Source organism: Nicotiana attenuata, unplaced genomic scaffold (assembly GCF_001879085.1).
Source record: "Nicotiana attenuata strain UT unplaced genomic scaffold, NIATTr2, whole genome shotgun sequence".
In the NCBI taxonomy this organism is placed as follows: domain Eukaryota; kingdom Viridiplantae; phylum Streptophyta; class Magnoliopsida; order Solanales; family Solanaceae; genus Nicotiana; species Nicotiana attenuata.
In genome coordinates, this window is record NW_017670471.1 from 210,792 (window position 1) to 231,494 (window position 20,703).

The 20,703-nt window shown below is 42.2% G+C and overlaps 1 protein-coding gene across 1 annotated transcript; it reads right to left on the bottom strand.

Moving 5' to 3' along the window:
- Positions 1-10,983: 10,983 nt before the first annotated feature.
- On the bottom strand, positions 10,984-17,834 carry LOC109239889 (uncharacterized protein Mb2253c-like). Its single transcript, XM_019406482.1, has 3 exons — positions 17,494-17,834; positions 11,221-11,254; positions 10,984-11,007 (listed from the first exon to the last, which is right to left on the bottom strand). The coding sequence occupies exons 1-3, from the start codon at positions 17,832-17,834 to the stop codon at positions 10,984-10,986; spliced, it is 399 nt and encodes a 132-aa protein (XP_019262027.1).
- Between the last annotated feature and the right edge of the window lie 2,869 nt (positions 17,835-20,703).

A 20,703-nucleotide genomic window follows, 5' to 3' on the forward strand; every position in this document is an offset into this window, starting at 1 on the left:
TCAAAAAGTCTATCAAACCTCGTCCGAATGACCTGAATTTTGCACACACGTCACAATTGACACAACGGACCTACTCCAATTCCGAACCCTATATCAAAAACTCCGCTACCAACCGGAAAACGCCAAAATTTCAATTTCACCAATTCAAGCCTAAATCTACTCCGGACCTCCAAAACACATTCGGATCACGCTCCTAAGTCCCAAATCACCTCCCAAAGCTATCCGAATCATAAAAACCAAATTCCGAGATCGTTTGCTCACAAGTCAACTTTCGGTTGACTTTTCCAACTAAAGGACCAACTTAAGAGACTAAGTGTCTCAAACCTTTCCAAAACCATTCCGAATTCCAACCAACCAACCCGATACCATATAACACAGATGAACAAAGCATAAGAAGCAGAAAAGGGGAAAATGGAGCGGTAAATCATGAAACGACCGGCTGGGTCGTTACACCCTCTCCCTCTTAACAAACGTTCGTCCTCGAACGAGTCAAGAAATATACCTGAAGCTCAAATATGTGAGGATATCTGCTCTGCACCTCCTGCTCGGTCTCCCAGGTAGCCTCCTCCACGGGCCGACCCCTTCACTGCACTTTCATTGAAGCTATGTCCTTTGATCTCAACTTTCGAACCTGACGCTCCAAAATAGCTGCTGGCTCCACATCATAGGTCAAATCACCCTCTAACTGAACCGTGCGGAAATCCAGAACATGAGACGGATCTCCAATGTACTTCCGAAGCATAGAAACATGAAATACCGAATGCACACTCGACAAACTGGGTGGCAAATCAAGCTCATAAGCCACCTCCCCAATCCTCTGAAGCACCTCAAAAGGCCCAATGAACCAAGGACTCAATTTCCCCCTCTTTCCAAATCTCATAACACCCTTCATGTGTGAAACCTTCAGTAGCACCTTCTCCCCAACCATATAAGACACATCACGGACCTTCCTGTCAGCATAACTCTTTTGCCTCGACTGCGCTGCCTCTCCTGAATCACCTTCACCTTGTCTAAAGCATCCTGCACCAAGTCTGTGCCCAAAAGTCTAGCCTCGCCGGGCTCAAACCAACCAACTGGAGATCTACACCGCCTCCCATATAAAGCCTCGTATGGAGCCATCTAAATACTCGACTGATAAATGTTGTTGTAAGCAAACTCCGCGAGCGGTAGAGATTGATCCCACGACCCTCCAAAATCAATGACACAAGCGCGCAACATGTCCTCCAATATCTTAATAGTGCGCTCGGACTGCCCGTCTGTCTGAGGGTGAAAAGTTGTGCTCAACTCCTGAGTACCCAACTCTCTCTGCATGGCCCTCCAAAACTGTGAAGTAAACTGAGTACCTCTATCTGAAATGATGGAAACTGGAACCCCATGCAGGCGAACAACCTCTCGTATATAAATCTCTACTAACCGCTCTGAGGAATAGGTGGCACACACAGGAATGAAGTGCGCAGACTTGGTCAGCCGATCCACAATCACCCAAATAACATCGAACTTCTTCAAAGTCCATGGGAGCCCAACTACAAAGTCCATGGTGATCCACTCCCACTTCCACTCTGGAATATCCACCTGTTGAAGCAAGCCTCCCGGTCTCTGATGCTCGTATTTCACCTGCTGACAATTGAGACACCGAGCTACAAATCCCACAATATCTTTCTTCATCCTCCTCCACCAATAATGCTGTCTCAGATCCTGATACATCTTCGCGGCACCCGGATGAGTGGAATACCGCGAGCTATGGGCCTCCTCCAGGATCAACTCCCGAAGCCCATCTATATTGGGCACACAAATCCGGCCCTGCATCCTCAACACCCCATCATCACCAATGGTCACATCTCTGGCATCGTCGGCTGAACTCTGTCCTTAAGGACAAGCAAGTGAGGATCATCATACTGGCGTTCTCTGATACGATCAAATAAGGAAGATCGAGAAATCACACAAGCCAATACCCGACTGGGCTCCGAAATATCCAACCTCACGAACCGATTGGCCAAGGGGTGAAGATGAAGTGGAAGAGGTCTCTCCCCGACAGGAATATACGCCAAACTCCCCATACTCACCGCCTTCCTACTCAAAGCATCGGCCACTACATTGGCCTTTCCCAGATGGTACAAGATAGTAATATCATAATCCTTTAGCAGCTCCAACCATCTCCACTACCTCAAATTGAGATCCTTCTACTTGAACAAGTGCTGGAGGCTACGGCGATCAGTAAACACCTCACAAGACACACCATACAGATAATGCCTCCAAATCTTCAACGTGTGAACAATGGCAGCCAACTCTAGATCATGAACATGGTAGTTCTTCTCGTGGGGCTTCAATTGACGAGAAGCATAAGCAATAACTCTACCCTCATGCATCAACACACACCCAATACCTACTCTCAAAGCATCACAATACACTACGTATGAACTTGAAGGTGATGGCAACACTAACACTGGAGCTGTGGTCAAGGCAGTCTTGAGCTTCTGAAAGCTCGCCTCACACTCATCCGACCACTGGAATGGAGCACCCTTCTGAGTCAACATGGTCAAGGGTGATGCAATAGATGAAAATCCCTGAACGAACCGACGGTAATAACCGGCCAAACCAAGGAAGCTGCGAATCTCTGTGATTGAGGACGGTCTGGGCCAACTCTGAACCGCCTCTATCTTCTTCTGATCAACTTGAATACCTCACTGAACGCCACGTGCCCCAAGAAAGCCACTGAACTGAGCCAAAACTCACATTTGGAGAACTTTGCATAAATCTTCTCCTCCCTCAATCTCTGCAACACGACTCTCAAATGCTCCGCGTGCTCCTCCTAACTACTCGAGTATACCAGAATATCATCAATGAAAACAATAACGAACGAATCGAGATAAGGCCGGAACACGCTGTTCATCAAATGCATGAACGCTACTGGGGCATTGGTCAGCCCAAAAGACATCACAAGGAACTCATAGTGACCGTATCGGGTCCTAAAAGCTATCTTAAGAATATCCAAGTCCTTGATCTTCAGCTGGTGATACCCTGAACGGAGATCAATCTTGGAGAACAGCCTCGCTCCTGAAGCTGGTCGAACAAATCATCAATGCGAGGCGGGGGATACTTGTTCTTAATTGTAACCTTGTTCAACTGCCTGTAATCAATGCACATCTTCATAGTGCCATCCTTCTTTTTCACGAATAGAACAGGCGCGCCCCACGGCGAAACACTAGGCCGAATGAACCCCTTATTGAGGAGTTCCTAAAGCTGCTCCTTCAACTCCGCTGGTGCCATGCAATACGGTGGAATAGAAATGGGCTGAGTGCCTGGCACCAGGTCAATACCAAAATCAATATCCCTGTCCGGTGGCATGCCCGTCAGGTCTGCAGGAAACACATCGTGAAAATCCCTCACAACTGGAACATAATCAATGTTGGGAGTCTTTGTACTAACATCCCTCACAAATGCTAAGTATGAAAGACAACCTTTCCCAACCATCCGCCGGGCCTTCAGAAATGATATCACCCTACTGGGAACAAAATCAGTCGAACCTCGCCACTCAATCCGTGGCACACCTGGTATAGTCAACATCACTGTCTTAACATGACAGTCCAGAATAGCACGGCACGGGGATAACCAATGCATGCCCAAAATCACATCGAAATCCACCATACGAAGTAACAAAAGGTCCACTCGGGTCTCCAGACCCCCAATGGTCACCACACATGACCTGTACACACGGTCCACAACAATAGTAACGCCTCGCGATCGCGAAGCACAAAAGTTGACTGACCTCATTTAACCTTACGCGATCGCAATAAACCCTGCGCGATCACGGAGCTCTACCTCTGCTAGCTTATGCGATCGCGGACCCTTCAACGCGATCGCGATGAACAAATGTCTACAACAGACCTGAAGGAAAATCTGCAACTTTTCAAACATTAATGTGATCCGTTCAACCACCCGAAACTCACCCGAGGCCCTCGGGACCTCAACCAAACATGCCAACACGTCCCATAACATCATTCAAACTTGTTCCAACCTTCGGAACATTCAAAACAACATCAAAACATCAAATCAACCATGGATTCAAGCCTAAGAACTCCAAAAACTTCCGAATTCCGATTTCGATCAAAAAGTCTATCAAACGTCATCCGAATGACATTTTGCACACACGTCACTATTGACATAATGGACCTACTCCAATTCCTGTAATTCCATTCCGACCCCTATATCAAAATCTCCGCTACCAACCGGAAAACGCCAAAATTCCAGTTTCGCCAATTCAAGCCTAAATCTACTCCGGACCTCCAAAACACATTCTGATCACACTCCTAAGTCCCAAATCACCTCCCGAAGCTATCCGAGTCATAAAAACCAAAATTTGAGATCGTTTGCTCACAAGTCAACTTTCGGTTGTCTTTTCCAACTAAAGGACCAACTTAAGAGACTAAGTGTCTCAAACCTTTCCAAAACCATTCCGAATTCGAACCAGCCAACCCGATACCATATAACATAGATGAACAAAGCATAAAGAAGTAGAAAAGAGGAAAATGGAGCGGTAACTCATAAAACGACCGGCCGGGTCGTTTCATCAGCGGTTAGACAGTTGTCAAATATGATTTCCTACTGTAATTAGAAGGGTACCTTATTTAGGACTCCCCTATTATATAAAGGGGAATCCCATACATTTGTAGGGACGTTGTTCACTGATAAGAAAATATACATACATTACTCTCTTGTTATTTCACTTACTGTTCATCAAAGTTGTTTTATCATTTGTCACTCCCATTATCATACCTCGAGATTATTACTCATCGAGGTCGAGCTTTAGCTTACACACTGGTTTGATTTATTTTATTCTTTAATTTATATATGTAATTCCTTGTTTGTCAATTGGTATTGGATTATATCACGTATCCTTAAAACCACAATATAAGTTTAATTGTTACTCGAATTTTAGGGTAAACAATTTGGCGCCCACCGTGGGGCTAAGGATAATAGTGATTGTTTCAGTGTTGATTCTGATAACACACATTATTTTCACACTTGTTCTTGTCAAGTATTTTTGCTCTCAGGCTAAAGCATGTCAAACTCACAAAACGCACCCGTACATGGTGATAATGGTCTCGGATTTCACGGGGAAAATGATAATATAATTGCTCCAGGAGCTGGGGTGCCACCAGCTAATCTCGGGGGAGAATCGGTTGACGATCCAGTCGATATCAGTTCACACGTTGCTCTAAATGTGGACCTAGGCGCGAACCCCGAAGGGAGTGTACGCAGGGAAGGCCGATTTGGTGGCCAAGGTACACAAGGAAGAGAAGATGGGGGAGTTAGCCTCCAGATAATATTCGAGATGCTGCAAGCCCAACAAGCCGCTACTGCTCAATTGCAAAATCAACATAGGACTCCAAGTGTGGTCGAGCCAGAAATCACTCGCCGAGCCGAGCTAGTGCCAGAAAGGTCGAATGTTAACGAATCAAGGACTGATCCTTCAATAATGAAAATGCTCGAGGATCTCACCAAAAGAATTGAGTCGGGAGAGAAGAAAATCGAAGATAATGATAAAAAAGTGGAAACATACAACTCCTGGGTTGATCAGATACCGGGGGCACCCCCGATCCTAAAGGGTTTGGATTCAAAAAAGTTTGTGCAGAAGCCTTTTCCTCATAGTGCGGCTCCGAAGCCCATTCCTAAGAAGTTCGGTATGCCGGATATACCTAAATACAACGGTACCACCGATCCTGACGAACACATTACTTCGTACATGTGCGGAATAAAGGGAAATGACTTAGAAGATGATGAGATCAAGTCCGTTTTGTTGAAAAACTTTGGGGAAACTTTGTCAAAGGGAGCAATGATTTGGTATCTTAGCCTACCATTAAATTCCATCGACTCATTTGCCATGTTAGTAGATTCTTTCGTAATGGCATACGCCGGGGCCATAAAGGTCGCAACAAGAAAATCAGACGTTTTCAAGATAAGACAAAGGGATGACAAAATGCTGAGGGAGTTCGTATCTTGATTTCAAATGGAACGCATGGAGTTGCCACCGGTCACAGATGATTGGGCCGTTCAAGCTTTCACCCAAGGGTTGAACGAGTGTAGTTCGATAGCATCACAACAGTTGAAACAAAATTTGGTCGAGTATCCAACTATAACTTGGGTAGATGTGCACAATCGATATCAATCGAAGATCAGGGTCGAGGACGACCAATTAGGGTCCCCCTCCGGTTCAGTACATCCAAATAGGTTGGCAGTTAAAACCCCGAGAGACGTCAACAGGGAGCCAAGGTCGAACAGAGAATGATATCAGCCATATACCGCAGATCGAAGGAACAATGGTTCGGGACGCAATCCCTCCCGGAATGATCGAAGAAGCGATCGAGGGCAGAATTCTCGGGGACTTATGAGCAAAAGTAGTTATGATAAGCATGCCAATCCCGTGGAGGCACCTCGGTTATCGAGGTATAACTTTAGCATCGATGCATCGGCCATTGTATCGGCAATCGGAAGGATCAAAGATACTAGGTGTCCCAGACGCATACAGACTGATCCTTCCCAAAGAAATCCAAATTTGATGTGCAAGTATCATGGCACGCATGGTCACAAACCGAGGATTGCAGGCAAATGAGGGAAGAGGTAGCCCGTGTATTCAATGAGGGTCACCTTCGAGATTTCCTCAACGATCGAGCTAAGAATCATTTCAGAGAAATGGACGCCAACAGGAAAAATGAACAGGAGGAACCCCAGCATGTCATTCATATGAACGTCGGTGGGGTCGATGTTCCTTAGGGACCCATATTCAAACGCACTAAGGTGTCAATCATTAGCGAAAAATGAACCCGAGATTATGTGCCTGAAGGCTCCTTATAATTCAACGACGAAGAAGCAGAAGGCATTTCTCATCCACACAACGACGCCATGGTAATTTCTATCTTATTTAATAAAGTTCAAGTTAAGCGTGTTTTAGTGGATCCAGGTAACTCAGCAAATATCATCCGATCGAGGGTTGTGGAGCAACTCGGCCTACAAGATCAAGTTGTGCCCGTAGCTTGGGTCTTAAACGACTTCAACATGGCCAGTGAAACAACTAAAGCGGAGATTATTTTTCGGTGAACGTGGCTGGAACCATTCAAGATACCAAATTCCACGTGATCGAGGGCGACATGAGGTATAATTCCCTACTCGGAAGGCCTTGGATCCACAACATGAGGGTAGTCCCCTCGACTCTCCACCAAATGATGAAATTTTCGATGACGGACGGTGTAAAAATAGTATACGGGGAGCAGCATGCCAAAAAAGAAATGTTTGCGGTCTATGAGGTAACACCGATATCAACACTATCAAATTCGAAAAGGTCGAGCATCGTAGGTAAACAGGAAGCCAAATAGCAATCACAACCACCAGCCTCGAGCGAATTGGGAAACAGGATATAGAAGAAGAAGAGAAGGAGTTTCTGACCCCTCGAACCTTTATTGTTCTCGAAGACTCCGACGCCACCAAATCAACGGTCGAAGAGTTGGAACAAGTTATATTGATCGAGTACCTGCCCGAGCGAAAGGTATACCTGGGAACGGGGTTAACCCCCGAACTCAGGAAAAAGCTTATTCAATTTCTTATTGATAACATGGATTGTTTTGATTGGTCCCATTTAGACATGACAGGGATCCCAACGGAGATAAAAACGTATCGGCTAAGCCTTGGCCCCAGGTTCAAACCGGTGAAACAAAAGAGAAGGCCCCAGTCCGAGGAAAAGCACGCATTCATAAAGGACGAGGTAACTAAACTTCTCAAAATAGGGTCCATTCGAGAGGTAAAATATCCCGAATGGCTAGCCAATGTAGTCGTAGTCCCTAAAAAAGGGAACAAACTTAGAATGTGTGTAGACTATAAGGATTTAAACAAGGCATGCCCCAAAGATTCTTTTCCACTGCCTAACATCGATCGCATGATCGACACCACGGCTGGCCACAAGATCCTTACCTTTCTCACTGCCTATTCCGGGTACAATCAAATTCAAATGAACCCGGAAGACCAGGAAAAGACTTCATTTATCACCAAATATGGAAGATATTATTATAATGTAATGCCCTTGGGCTAAAAAGTACATGAGCTACTTACCAACGCCTAGTAAATAAGATGTTCGAAGAACAAATAGGTAAGTCAATGGAAGTTTATATTGATGAGATGCTAGTTAAGTCCCTGCACGCAGAGGACCATTTGACTCATTTGCAGGAAATGTTCGAGATTTTGAGAAAATATAACATGAAGCTCAACCCCGAGAAATGTGCTTTCGGGGTCGGTTCGGGCAAATTCCTGGGCTTTATGGTGTCTAACCGGGGCACCGAAATCAACCCCGATAAAATCAAGGCCATCGAAGACATCACCGTCGTGGACAGTGTAAAGGCCGTGCAGAGGCTAACTGGACGGATAGCTGCTTTAGGCCGATTCATCTCGAGGTCGTCGGATCGAAGCCACAGATTTTTCTCTTTGATAAAAAAGAAGAACGATTTCACCTGGACCCCGGAGTGCCAACAAGCACTAGAGGAGTTAAAGAGATACCTATCGATCCCACCACTACTTCACACTCCAAAGGCAGATGAGAAACTTTACTTGTACTTGGCAGTATCGAAAACCGCGGTAAGTGGTGTCCTAGTTCGGGAAGAGCAAGGTGCGCAATTTTCCTTTTATTATGTAAGTCGAACCTTAGGAGAAGCAGAAACTAGGTATCCACACTTAGAGATATTAGCACTTGCACTGTAAGCGCTTCTAGAAAGTTTAAACCATACTTTCAATGTCACCCCATATGCGTATTAACCACTTACCCACTTTGTAATATTTCGCAAAAGCCTGAACTATCGGGCCGATAGGCCAAATGGGCCGTCGAACTCAGTGGGTGCGATATCGAGTATCAACCTCGAACGGCCATCAAGTCCCAAATTTTGGCGGACTTCGTGGCCGATTTCATGCCAACCCTCGAACCCAAAGTTGAAAAAGAACTTTTGTTAAAGTCAGGCACATCCTCGGGGGTGTTGACCTTTTTCACAGACGGTGCTTCGAATGTGAATGGGTCCGGGTTAGGCATCGTTCTGAAGCCACCCACGGGTAGCACTATTAGGCAGTCTATCAAAACTTCTAGGTTGACTAACAATGAGGCCGAGTACGAGGCCATGATTGCAGGTCTCGAGCTAGCTAAGAGCTTGGGAGCAGAAGTTATGGAAGCCAAGTGTGACTTTTTACTGGTGGTGAACCAAGAAAACAAAACCTTCGAAGTTCGAGAGGATAGAATGCAAAGGTATTTGGACAAGCTGTAGGTAACTTTGCACCGTTTCAAGGAATGGACTTTACAGCATGTACCTCGAGAACAAAACAGTGAGGCCGATGCACTTGCAAATCTAAGGTCGTCGGTCAAGGAAGATGAGATCAGCTCAAGGACTATCGTTCAACTCTCGAGATTAGCGGTTGAGAAAGGCATACCGAGATAAACTCTATAAGATTGACCTTGGATTGGAGGAATAAATATATTGAATACTTGAAGAATGGAAAACTCCCATCGGACCCCAAACAATCGAGGGCCTACGAACCAAAGTTGCCCGATTCACATTGGATGAAGATGGAACATTATACAGAAGGACATTCGATGGACCATTAGCTGTCACACCTTCTTTTTCCCGAGGGGGGATAGGGAGTTTTTTCCAATTTAAGTGACATTAATCGAAATGGAATTGTTTTATTTAATTTAGAGTCGCTACTTGGGATATTTATGGTGTCCCAAGTCACCGGTTTATTTTAAATCCCAAATCGAGGAAATTGACTCTATTTTTGGTCCGTAAACACAGAAGACCGGGTAAGGAATTCTTTTAACCCGGGAGAAGGTGTTAGGCACTCCCGAGTTCCGTGGTTTTAACACGGTCGCTCAACTATTAATAATTGGCCTAATTACCTGAGTTATTACACGTTTTAAATCTATTGTGCCTTTTTAACTTTATAACCGCTTTTATTTGCTTATGAAATTATTTCTGGAACAAGTCACGATGTCGTACACTTGTCGTTTTGGTACATATCGCAAATCGCGCCACATGAAATGCACCCGCAATTTACGATATATTTATTTTAATATTATTCAAAGTTGTGGTCGGATCACATGAAATGTACACCCGAATTGGAGATTATATATCACGACTATGTCACGGGAACTGTACCCATAGCTGTGATGATTTACTAATCGCGCCTAAAGCAAAGCTTTGAATGTTCATGGATTGATTGATTCTTCTAAGTTTGAAATCGTGTATGGAAGGTCCAAGTATGTGGAATAAATATAAAAAAAAGGTGAGTTGGCAGATTGCCAAATATCTTATAAATAACGTGATTCTTGTGTCACTTTTGATTTGTTAATAGAACAAAAATGGGTTGAAAGTCATTTAGCCTTTTTTTCTTCAATCCGAAATGGGCTTGGAGCCCAATAGCTTGTTAGCCAATAGAGTACAAAGACACATCCACTAAATTAGCTAGTATGCGAAACATGATAATTATGATCATCAAATCAACGAATCAATAGATTATTACAGCATAGAGCTTTCAAATAAGATTACAAATCTATTTAAATGTTTGACAACTTGAAACGCCAATCAAAGAGAAAAATTACATTTTTTAACTCAGACTATTACAGAGGTGAACGATCCTAGCCACAATTGGTGTTATCATACAAAACTTAACCATCAAAATATGGGTACACACAGAATTTGTACCATCACCTAATTTTTGAACTATTTTTACTGAATAGAGTGACAATCATGGACAGAACAATTTCACAAACCTAAGACTCATGCAACTCCCTCAATATGAGACAAGAGACAAGAATTGTGAATGAGCACAAGTACTCAATAGCTACTATTACAGACAACTTAAACACCTTACCATTACTTGAATTCTGAGGCGACAAATTTGAACATTGTTTAGTGATTGAACATAGAGTTCAAAGTCCAATTCATACATTCTTAAAAATCAGTGAATACTACTGCCTAAAAACTGAACATATAACAAAAGTTGTATAAATTACAGACAAAAACAGAATAGTAGCATGACAAAATTACATGACAAAACAGTAAATTACATGATAAACGGAATAGTAACATCAAAGACAAACAGAACAAAAACAAAACTTTATGGCTGCAGTTCACCAGATGGCTTTCAAACTTTCACGTACATAATCCAAAGGTAAAGTAGGTGTTCAACCCATACCTGTACAGCAGAATCAAACAAAGAAAATAAAGCTCTGAAATTGAGAAGGAGCAGAAGCAGAACAGAACAACAGTAGCAACAGAGCAGCATCAAAAATAATAGGAGATTGAGCTGAAATCAACCCTTTAATAGCAGAAATAGTGAGCCAACTACAACAGAAAACTAGTTTCTATTTCTAAACCTACTTTGAGACCCAAGAAAAGGAAAGAAATCAGTGTGAAATGAAGAAATCTTTCACGGAATTCCTTGTTTTTTTTCAAAGATGCCTTTTTAGAGTGAATATCCTGATGATAATGTATGTGTGTGTGTGTGTGTGTGAGTGTGAGGTCCTTTATATAGAATGTAGGAATGCACAAGGATAGGAATGAGAGAGGGTCTGATAGTGAATATTCCCGCATCAATTTCAGGGATGTCAGCTATAAAAAGGGATAAGAAAGCATCTTTTTAACAGATTTTGGTACAGCTGTTAGGACAGCTGTCCTATTAAGATATTTACTCATTTTTTAAACCCTTTTACTTCTTATTTTAAACCTTTTAAACCCCAAAATCTGACTCAAATTCTGATTTTTAATACACTTTAGTCTCTTTTAGAGACTTCTCCAAACGAATAAATCAGATTCCTAAATTTTTAAATCCCTTTGACCCCTTTAGCTTTTGCTAATTATCCCTTCAATCCCCCTTAAATCCAATCAGCAATCAAGCTATCAAAAAACCAAATCAAAGATCATAATGAAACAGAAATAAATGACTAATTCACCCAAACTAGATCACTGAACTAATTAAAGTTAATTCAATTAATCTAACACAAGCAATTAAACTAAACAATCATGCAATTAACTGACAAGTAAATCATGTAAAAACAGAAACAAAACAAGATCGATGCCTAATTTAACAAGTAAACTATTCCAGTTGTCCAAACTAATCTAAAATCGATTAAACTAAATGTTATATGTTTATACTAACTTAATGAGTAATTAAACCTCTTAATCATTAGGGCAAACAAACTGATGAAGAAATTGGGAAGGAATAGAAGGGTCGTTTGGTTGAAAGAAAAACACGTAAAAAGAAGAAGAAAAATAAAATAAAGCAGAGGAATTACCTACTCGTCTTCCGAGGAGAAACGATGAAACTCCAACCAAACTCCGGTAGATCGAACAAACTCCGATGGCCGTGGGATGAACTGATACTAACATCAATTGATTTCTCTCATCAAGAGCAATCAATGATGTAGATTTTGAGTTCAAACGGGCCGGGGTCAAGGAGTAATTGGAAAAGGAAGGATTTAAGTTTTTTCAGGATTTACAGATCTGAAATTGGAGAAGATGGGTGGGGATTATAAGGAAATGGATATGGGGTTTGAGGACAGGGGAGGATGAGGAGTATAAGGTGTTGATTTGGGAAGGATTGGGGCCGTTTGTGTGGTGGTCGTCGGTGGTGATTGTTCTATGGCGGCTAGGGTTCTGAGGGAGCTTGGGCGGCTAGGGTTAGGGCTTTAGAGAGAGATGAAGAGAATGGGGGGAGTTTTGGGGTTAGGGGGTGGTTTCGGACATATATAAGGGGGTGGGAAATCGATTCCCAGCCGTTGGATGGTGGGAAATCAACGGTTGGGATTGACTTGGTTAAAATGGGGTCGTTTTGGTAAGAGGGAAATTGGACTGGGTGTTTATGGGAGTTGGGCTGGTGGATTTGGAGATTCATTTGGGCTCTTGAGATTAGCACAATCCAGTATAAAACTAGGAAAGACTTTCCTCCTTTTCCTTAGTTTTTTTTTTTTGATTTTTGATTTTAAATTCTAATTAAATTAATAAAAATCCTAAATTAAGTCCTAAATCAATCTAATTTGTAAAAGTAAACTTATTATCTATTTATATTATTTACATAATTAATTAATCCTGAATTAATAAAAGAAAATTACTAATTTAACACTAAAAGCCAAAAAAATGTAAAGATAAACATCACTTTTGTAATTTTTGTTTTAATAATGCATCTAACTCAATGCAATTAATTCTTAAATGAAAATAAACCTAAAATGTTATGCAATGAATATTTTAGACAATTTTTGATATTTTTCATAATTTGAAAATATAAAAAATGCAACTAAAATGCAAACAACAATAAGCAAGAAATTCCTAAAAATTATGCAAAATTAAAATAAATAAAACAAATCTATTTTTTGTGAATTTGTAGGAATATTTTCATCGAGCAAAAATCACGTGCTCACAGCTGCCCCTCTTTGCTCGGAAACACGAAGGGTTTTCGGGCAAAGATAAAGTGAGCAATTACGAGCGATTTCTGCCCGTTTGGATACTCCATGGGAAGCATTTTGAAAAAGTTTGACCGAACCTTGCTTCGGAGGTTGCCTACATATCTTTGGCTATAAAGGAATCAGGTCAGTGTAGTTCTGAAAATTGTGGTAGCTGGGACTACCGAAAAACTGTGATTTCACTGCTGTTGATGCTGTTACTGCTTGCTGAGCTCCTTATTTCACCAAAAATCAAAATGAAAAACTAAACTAGCTAAACCTACCGGCTACGAGTTACAATCGTATCTATAAATCTTCTTAAGCTTGATCTTGAGTCTTGGCTGATTCTTCATGCAGACTCTGATCTGAATCTTGATGCTTGTTAGCTGCAAGTGCTCGTTCATTCTCCTTCAGCTTCTCGGATCAAGGCGGGACATGGAAAGGTTGTGACTTCAATCATGTCTTGAGCAGTCCACATCTTTTCTCCGCTTCTGCACTTTGAGTTCAGTTCTTTTTCTTTTCTTCCTTTTCTTTTATTTCAGATTGAGACTTCTTCTTTTGGTCATCTCGAACCCTATGTCTCGAGGTATAACCTGCTTAGACATCAAAATAAACAAACGAACGGAATTTTTCTGCCCCAGTTTTCACTAGGAAAATTTCGTGAGTTATTTGTAACCAAAACTCTATACTACTTCACTATTGAAAGCAATAAAAATTAGGATTGTGTATCCTTGGTAAAAAGAGATTAGGGAGTGGAGACCCTATATCTAAAATGAAATCAACTAGGTATTGGAGACCCTATTGTTGGAAAAATCACCAGGTTATGCTGGCATCAACTAGGGAACGTGGATCCTATGTTGGAAAGTCATCAGGTTATACTGGCATCAACTAGGGAGTGGGACCCTATGTTGGAAAATCATCAGGTTATGCTGGCATCAACTAGGGAGTGTGACCCTATGTTGGAAAATTATCAGGTTATGTCGGCATCAACTAGGGAGTGGGACCCTATGTTGGAAAGTCATCAAGTTATGCTGGCATCAACTTGGGAGTGGGACCCTATGTCGTAAAGTCATCAGGTTATGCTGGCATCAACTAGGGAGTGAGACCCTATGTTGGAAAGTCATCGCTGGCATCAACTAGGGAGTGGGACCCTATATCGGAAAGTCATCAGGTTATGCTTGCATCAACTAGGGAGTGAGACCCTATGTTGAACAGTCATCAACTAGGGAGTGGTGGCTTTATGTTGGAAAGATGCAGTTAGGGATTGGAGACCCTATACCACCATGGCTTTGAATTTTTCTTCTTTTCTTTCTTTTCATTTCATTTTTCATTATTTTTATTTAAGAGAGTGAGTAAAATGCAAGAAAGAATTTGGAGGAGACTTCCCTTTTGGATTGATTATTGCTGTAGAACCATTTTAGTCTCTGCGTGGTTTGCCTTTGTTGCACCTGCTTCTTGCAAGGTTGCTTTGAATTGCACCCATTTCCTATTTTTAAAACAAAGAACAATTTGTCAGTTTGAAACGGTGGTTGATTTTGTGGTCTTGAGCGTTTCAGTCATTTGATCTCGACCCGGTACTTTTGATGAAGATCTCAACTACAACTGCTTGTTCCCTGAGGATCGATTTCATTTCTGGCCCTGGCTAACTTGGCTTTTCCAGAACTTTTATGGGTGGGACTTAACCTTTTTCATCTTTTTTAAACTTCGTGGGCGTTTAACTTTGATTTCCTTTCTTTTCAGGAGTTTTTGATTTCAAAGCATCGGCCATTATGGCCTGTCGAAGTCGACTCGATGCACCTGCCGAGGCTGGATACCTTCTTGAATATTGGCTTGTGTCAAACAAGACCCTGTAAACCAATCTTCCCATCGTTTCTTTGTCTTAGTTTCGAAACAGAATTAGACCGAAAGAAATTCAAAGAAAAACAAACAATGGAAAGGATAATGAATTTAAATGAGAGGTGTCCCTTTCGGGGAAAGGAAAGAAGGACTTATCTGGAGTACATGCAGACTTCAATGAACATGACATGCCTCTTGGACTGGATACCCGATCTATGTAAACCGTCCAACTCTCATAAATTCATCATAATTTATACCTCAAAACTGAAAAACCTTGCCAGGACTCTGTCGATGCCGAACAATCGTGAGGATACTTTTTTCGATCAGTGGCGCCCTTTGCGGGTTTTCACCAGCTAACCTCTCTCATTTCTCTTCTAACCGTCACCTTGTAGTGCTCTTTGCGAGTTTTCACTAACAATACTCTCTCATTTCAATTTCTCTACTTACCGTCGCCTTACAGTGCCCATTAGGGTTTTTACCAATAAGACTCTCTCATTTTGATTGTATCAGATCCAAACGATTATATCCTCCAATTTGAACATTCTCGCTGATTGATCGGAAGGACTTGAAAAGGATTTGGGTAAATAGAATTTGGACTAAATTACAACTTTGGAACCTTTCAGGCAAAACTATTGCCGGATCATTGTATCTTCTTCCCCAATTTCGACTTTAGGGAAATGTGGATTTTTGTTTTGGTGTGACTGAACCCCAGAGAGAGGCTGCCTACGTATCCTTTCGGAATCAAGTCAAACGTAATTCAAGGAACTTTGTATTTGATTTCTTTTTTTTCCTTTTCTTTTTTTTTTTCCATTTTTTTACTTTTCATAACAACTTTCTGGTTCCAAAGAGGGTAATCAAAGAAAAGGGGAACCGACTCGAAGGGTTTGCAAGGGTTGGTAGTGTTTGGGTAGCGAGAATGAAATCCTTTGTCATCCCAATCAGAGAGCATTAAAATCATGTAAAAAGGGTCAAACATAATACCTTTTGACAACATCTGCATTAACAACTGTTCCGGGATCATTTCCTTCGATGTCTGCCAAATACAGCGCTCCTTTTGGCAATAATTTTCTTACAATGTACGGACCGTTCCAATTTGGAGCAAATTTTCCTTTTGCTTCCTCATGATGCGGGAGAATACGTCTCAGAACGAGTTGCCCCACTTCAAAGTTTCTAGGCCGCACTTTCTTGTTGTAGGCACGGGACATTCTTTGTTGGTACAACTGCCCATGGCAAATTATAGCCATCCGCTTTTCATCGATCATAGTTAATTGTTCCAATCGGGTCTTGACCCATTCCTCGTCCTTGATCTCAGCTTCAACAATTATTCGAAGAGAGGGAATTTCAACTTCTGCAGGTATTACGGCTTCAGTGCCATAAACTAATAAATAGGGTGTGGCCCAATTGATGTGCGCACGGTTGTACGATATCCCAATAATGCAAAAGGTAGCTTTTCATGCCATTGTGTATAACTTTGAATCATTTTCCTAAGGATCTTCTTGATATTCTTGTTTGCAGCTTCAACAACGCCATTAGCTTTGAGCCGATAAGGGGTAGAGTTACGATGCCTAATCTTAAATTGTTCGCATACCTCCCTCATCAAATGGCTATTCAGATTCGCAACATTATCTGTGATGATAGTTTTAGGAATACCAAAACGACAAATGATGTTGGAATGCACGAAGCCCACCACCGCTTTCTTGGTGACGGCTTTGAAAGTGACTGCTTCAACCCACTTTGTGAAATAATCAATAGCAACCAGGATGAATCTATGCCCGTTTGAAGCTTTTGGCTCGATTGGCCGAATGACATCCATACCCCAAGCGACGAATGGCCAAGGTGCTGACATAGGATGCAACTCTGAAGGCGGTGCATGAATCAAGTCACCGTGTATTTGACACTGATGGCACTTTTGGACAAAGCTGAAGCAATCCTTTTCCATGGTCATCCAGTAATAACCTGCCCGAAGGATTTTCCTTGCAAGGACATATCCGTTCATGTAGGGCCCACATACTCTCGAATGCACTTCGTTCATAATCTTTCCAGCCTCTTGGGCATCCACGCACATTAAAAGATTCAGATCTGGAGTTCTTTTGTATAAGACCTCTCCGCTCAAGAAGAAACTGCTGGCGAGCCTTCTAATGGTTCTCTTTTGGTCTCCGCTGGCTTGCTCGGGATATTCTTTTGTTTTCAAAAACCTTTTGATATCATGATACCACGGCTGAACATCTGGTTCTATTTCAACCGCATTGCAATAACCATGTCTTTCTCGAATTTGGATTTCCAGTGGGTCAATGTGGACATTGCCCGGATACGGCAACATTGAGGCAAAAGTAGCTAGTGCATCAGCTAACTCATTGTGGAATCGAGGAATATACTTGAACTCGACGAACTTGAACCATTTGCTAAGATCTTCCACATGTTGTCTATATGGGATAAGATTGATATCTCGGGTTTCCCATTCACCTTGAGCTTGCCGAATAATCAAGTCAGAATCTCCCATGATTAACAATTCTTCCACATTCAGATCAACTGCCATGTTCATGCCCATAAAGCAAGAATCATACTCAGTAGTGTTGTTCGTACAAAAGAACCGAAGCCGGGTTGTGGCCGGATAGTGCTGACCAGTGGGCAAAATCAAAATTGCCCCAATCCCGACACCTTTTGCATTTACAGCTCCGTCAAAGAACATTTTCCAAGCATGGGCATTTTTTGGAATTACTTCAACTTAATTTACTTCCTCATCCGGGAAATAAGTACTTAGAGGTTGGTATTCATCATCAACTAGGTTCTCAGCTAGATGATCCACCAAGGCTTGAGCTTTCATTGCCATGCGGGTGACATAGACTATGTCAAAACTCAGTGAGCAGGATTTGCCATTTTGCTAACCTTCCCGTGGGCATCGGTTTTTGGAATATATATTTCAAAGGATCCATTCTGGTTATGAGATATGTGGTGTAGGCCAACAACAAATAATGCCTAAGCTTCTGGGCGACCCAAGTTAGGGCGCACCAAGTTCTTTCCAATAAAGTATACTTGGCTTCATAACTAGTGAACTTCTTGCTCAAATAGTATATGGCTTGCTCTCTCTTCCCGGTCACATCATGTTGCCTAGGACACAACCGAACGAATTTTCCAGGACTGTAAGGTACAAGAACAAAGGTCTCCCAGGCTTGGGTGGGACCAACACTTGCGGATACGACATATATTCTTTGATTTTGTTGAAAGCTTCTTGACACTCATCCGCCCATCTGATTGCTGCATCTTTTTTCAACAACTTAAATATGGGCTCGCAGGTGGTAGTCAGCGTAGCAATGAACTTGCTGATGTAATTCAGTCTTCCCAGTAGACTCATGACCTCTTTCTTGGTTCTCGGAGGTGGTAAATCCCAAATAGACTTTATCTTTGTTGGATCTAACTAGATACCCCTCCGACTGACTATAAACCCCAAAAGTTTTCCAGATGGAACTTCGAATGCACATTTAGCTGGATTCAACTTCAAGTCATACTTGCGCAGACGCTCAAAGAATTTTCTCAAACCCCACACATGGTCTTCCTACGTTCTGGACTTAATGATCATATCATCCACATACACCTCAATTTTGGTGCATCATGTCATGAAAGATGGCAGTCATAGCTCTCATGTAAGTTGCCCCGGCGTTCTTCAAACCAAACGGCATGACCCTGTAACAGTAAGTGCCCCAAGGTGTGGTGAAAGCCGTCTTTTCTATGTCTTCTTCATCCATTAGAACCTGGTGATACTCAGCATAACAATCCACGAAAGACTGTATCTCGTGTTTGGAACAGTTGTCAACAAGAATGTGGATGTTTGGCAATGGAAAGTTGTCCTTTGGGCTTGCTTTGTTCAAATCCCGATAATCAACACACACTCGGGTTTTCCCGTCTTTCTTCGGCACTGGGACCACATTAGCCAACCGTGTGGTGTATCGGACTACTCGGATCACACCAGCTTTCAATTGTTTGGTGACTTCTTCTTTGATCTTATCACTGATGTCTGTTTTAAACTTTCTCTGCTTTTGTTGGACGGGTGGATGACCGGGATAAGTTGGCAATTTGTGCACTACCAAATCAACACTCAGTCCTGGCATATCATCATAGGACCATGCAAACACGTCTTTGAATTCAAACAAAAGTTGGATCAGTGCATATCTAGTTCTTTCATCGGCGTGAATGCTTATCATGGTTTCCCGGCCCTCTTCTGGACTACCCAAATTAACGGCTCGATTTCATTTAAGTTTGGCTTAGGCTTATTCTCAAATTGTTCCAGTTCTCGATTTATTTCCCTAAAAGCCTCATTTTCATCATATTCTGGTTCTTGATTCATTATTTCACAGTTAGAGAACGTGTTAGGATCTGGGCATGAAGTCCATAAGCATGTCATGTTATTTAAGTCCGCATTATTAGAACTGAAAAGAGAAAGATTAGAAAAATAACAAAATCAGAAAGAATAATAGAAAGAGATTCATATACGATGAAATATTGATTTCATTTCAATGAATTTGAAGATAGGAGGGTTTACATCAGAATTTAAAAGGCAACAAACTAAAAACATTCTAGTTACACCCTGAAATAACTCGGAATGCAGAAAAGATGGCAAGACTGAACTACCGGGATTCCCGCCTGACTGGGATGGAGTAGCCTTCCAATTTTGAAGTTTAGCATTTGGCCCCATGTATTGCACCTCAGTAGTGCTTGAGCCTTCACCCGGTTGGACCATGTGAACCTCGTACAGCATTTGCCTCATTGCCCCACAGATGTCCTCAATTTCTTCGGCCGTGAAGGCCTCTTCTTCTTCTTCTATATACACTGGCTTAACAAACGACTTGGATAGGTGCGGGACTGGATGAGGTAGGGCTCACCCATTGTTCTTACGTTCATTGGCCTATTTTACATCGGCCTCGGTAGCTTGAAAGCCTATGCCAAAGAACTTCTTGCTGACAATCAAAGTAACAGGCTCTGTAATGCCTTGTAAGGATACCCCGAGCCCTTTCTCGGGCTTGTACCATGTTTGATCATTTTGCTGGAAACCATGATTGATGCGTTTGACAAGCAGGGTTGAGGACATAGGGTTCCTTCCTCGCACTGGTCGATGACCACGATTTCAAAGGCCTGGTAGACGATGTGTTCACTACCCTCTCTAGCCTCCAAGCATGGGACTGACGGGTCACAGTAGATTGACTATTCATCTTCTCCATGGACAAACTTGGTTTTCACGTTCGAACTTTACCATTTGGTGGAGAGTAGAGGGAACGGCTCCCGCGGCATGGATCCATGGTCTTCCTAAGAGAAAGTTATAGGAAGTGTCCATGTCCAGAACTTGGAATTTTACTTCAAAATCTACGGGGACAATAGTTAGGACCAAGTCAATCTCCCCTATAGTATCCTGT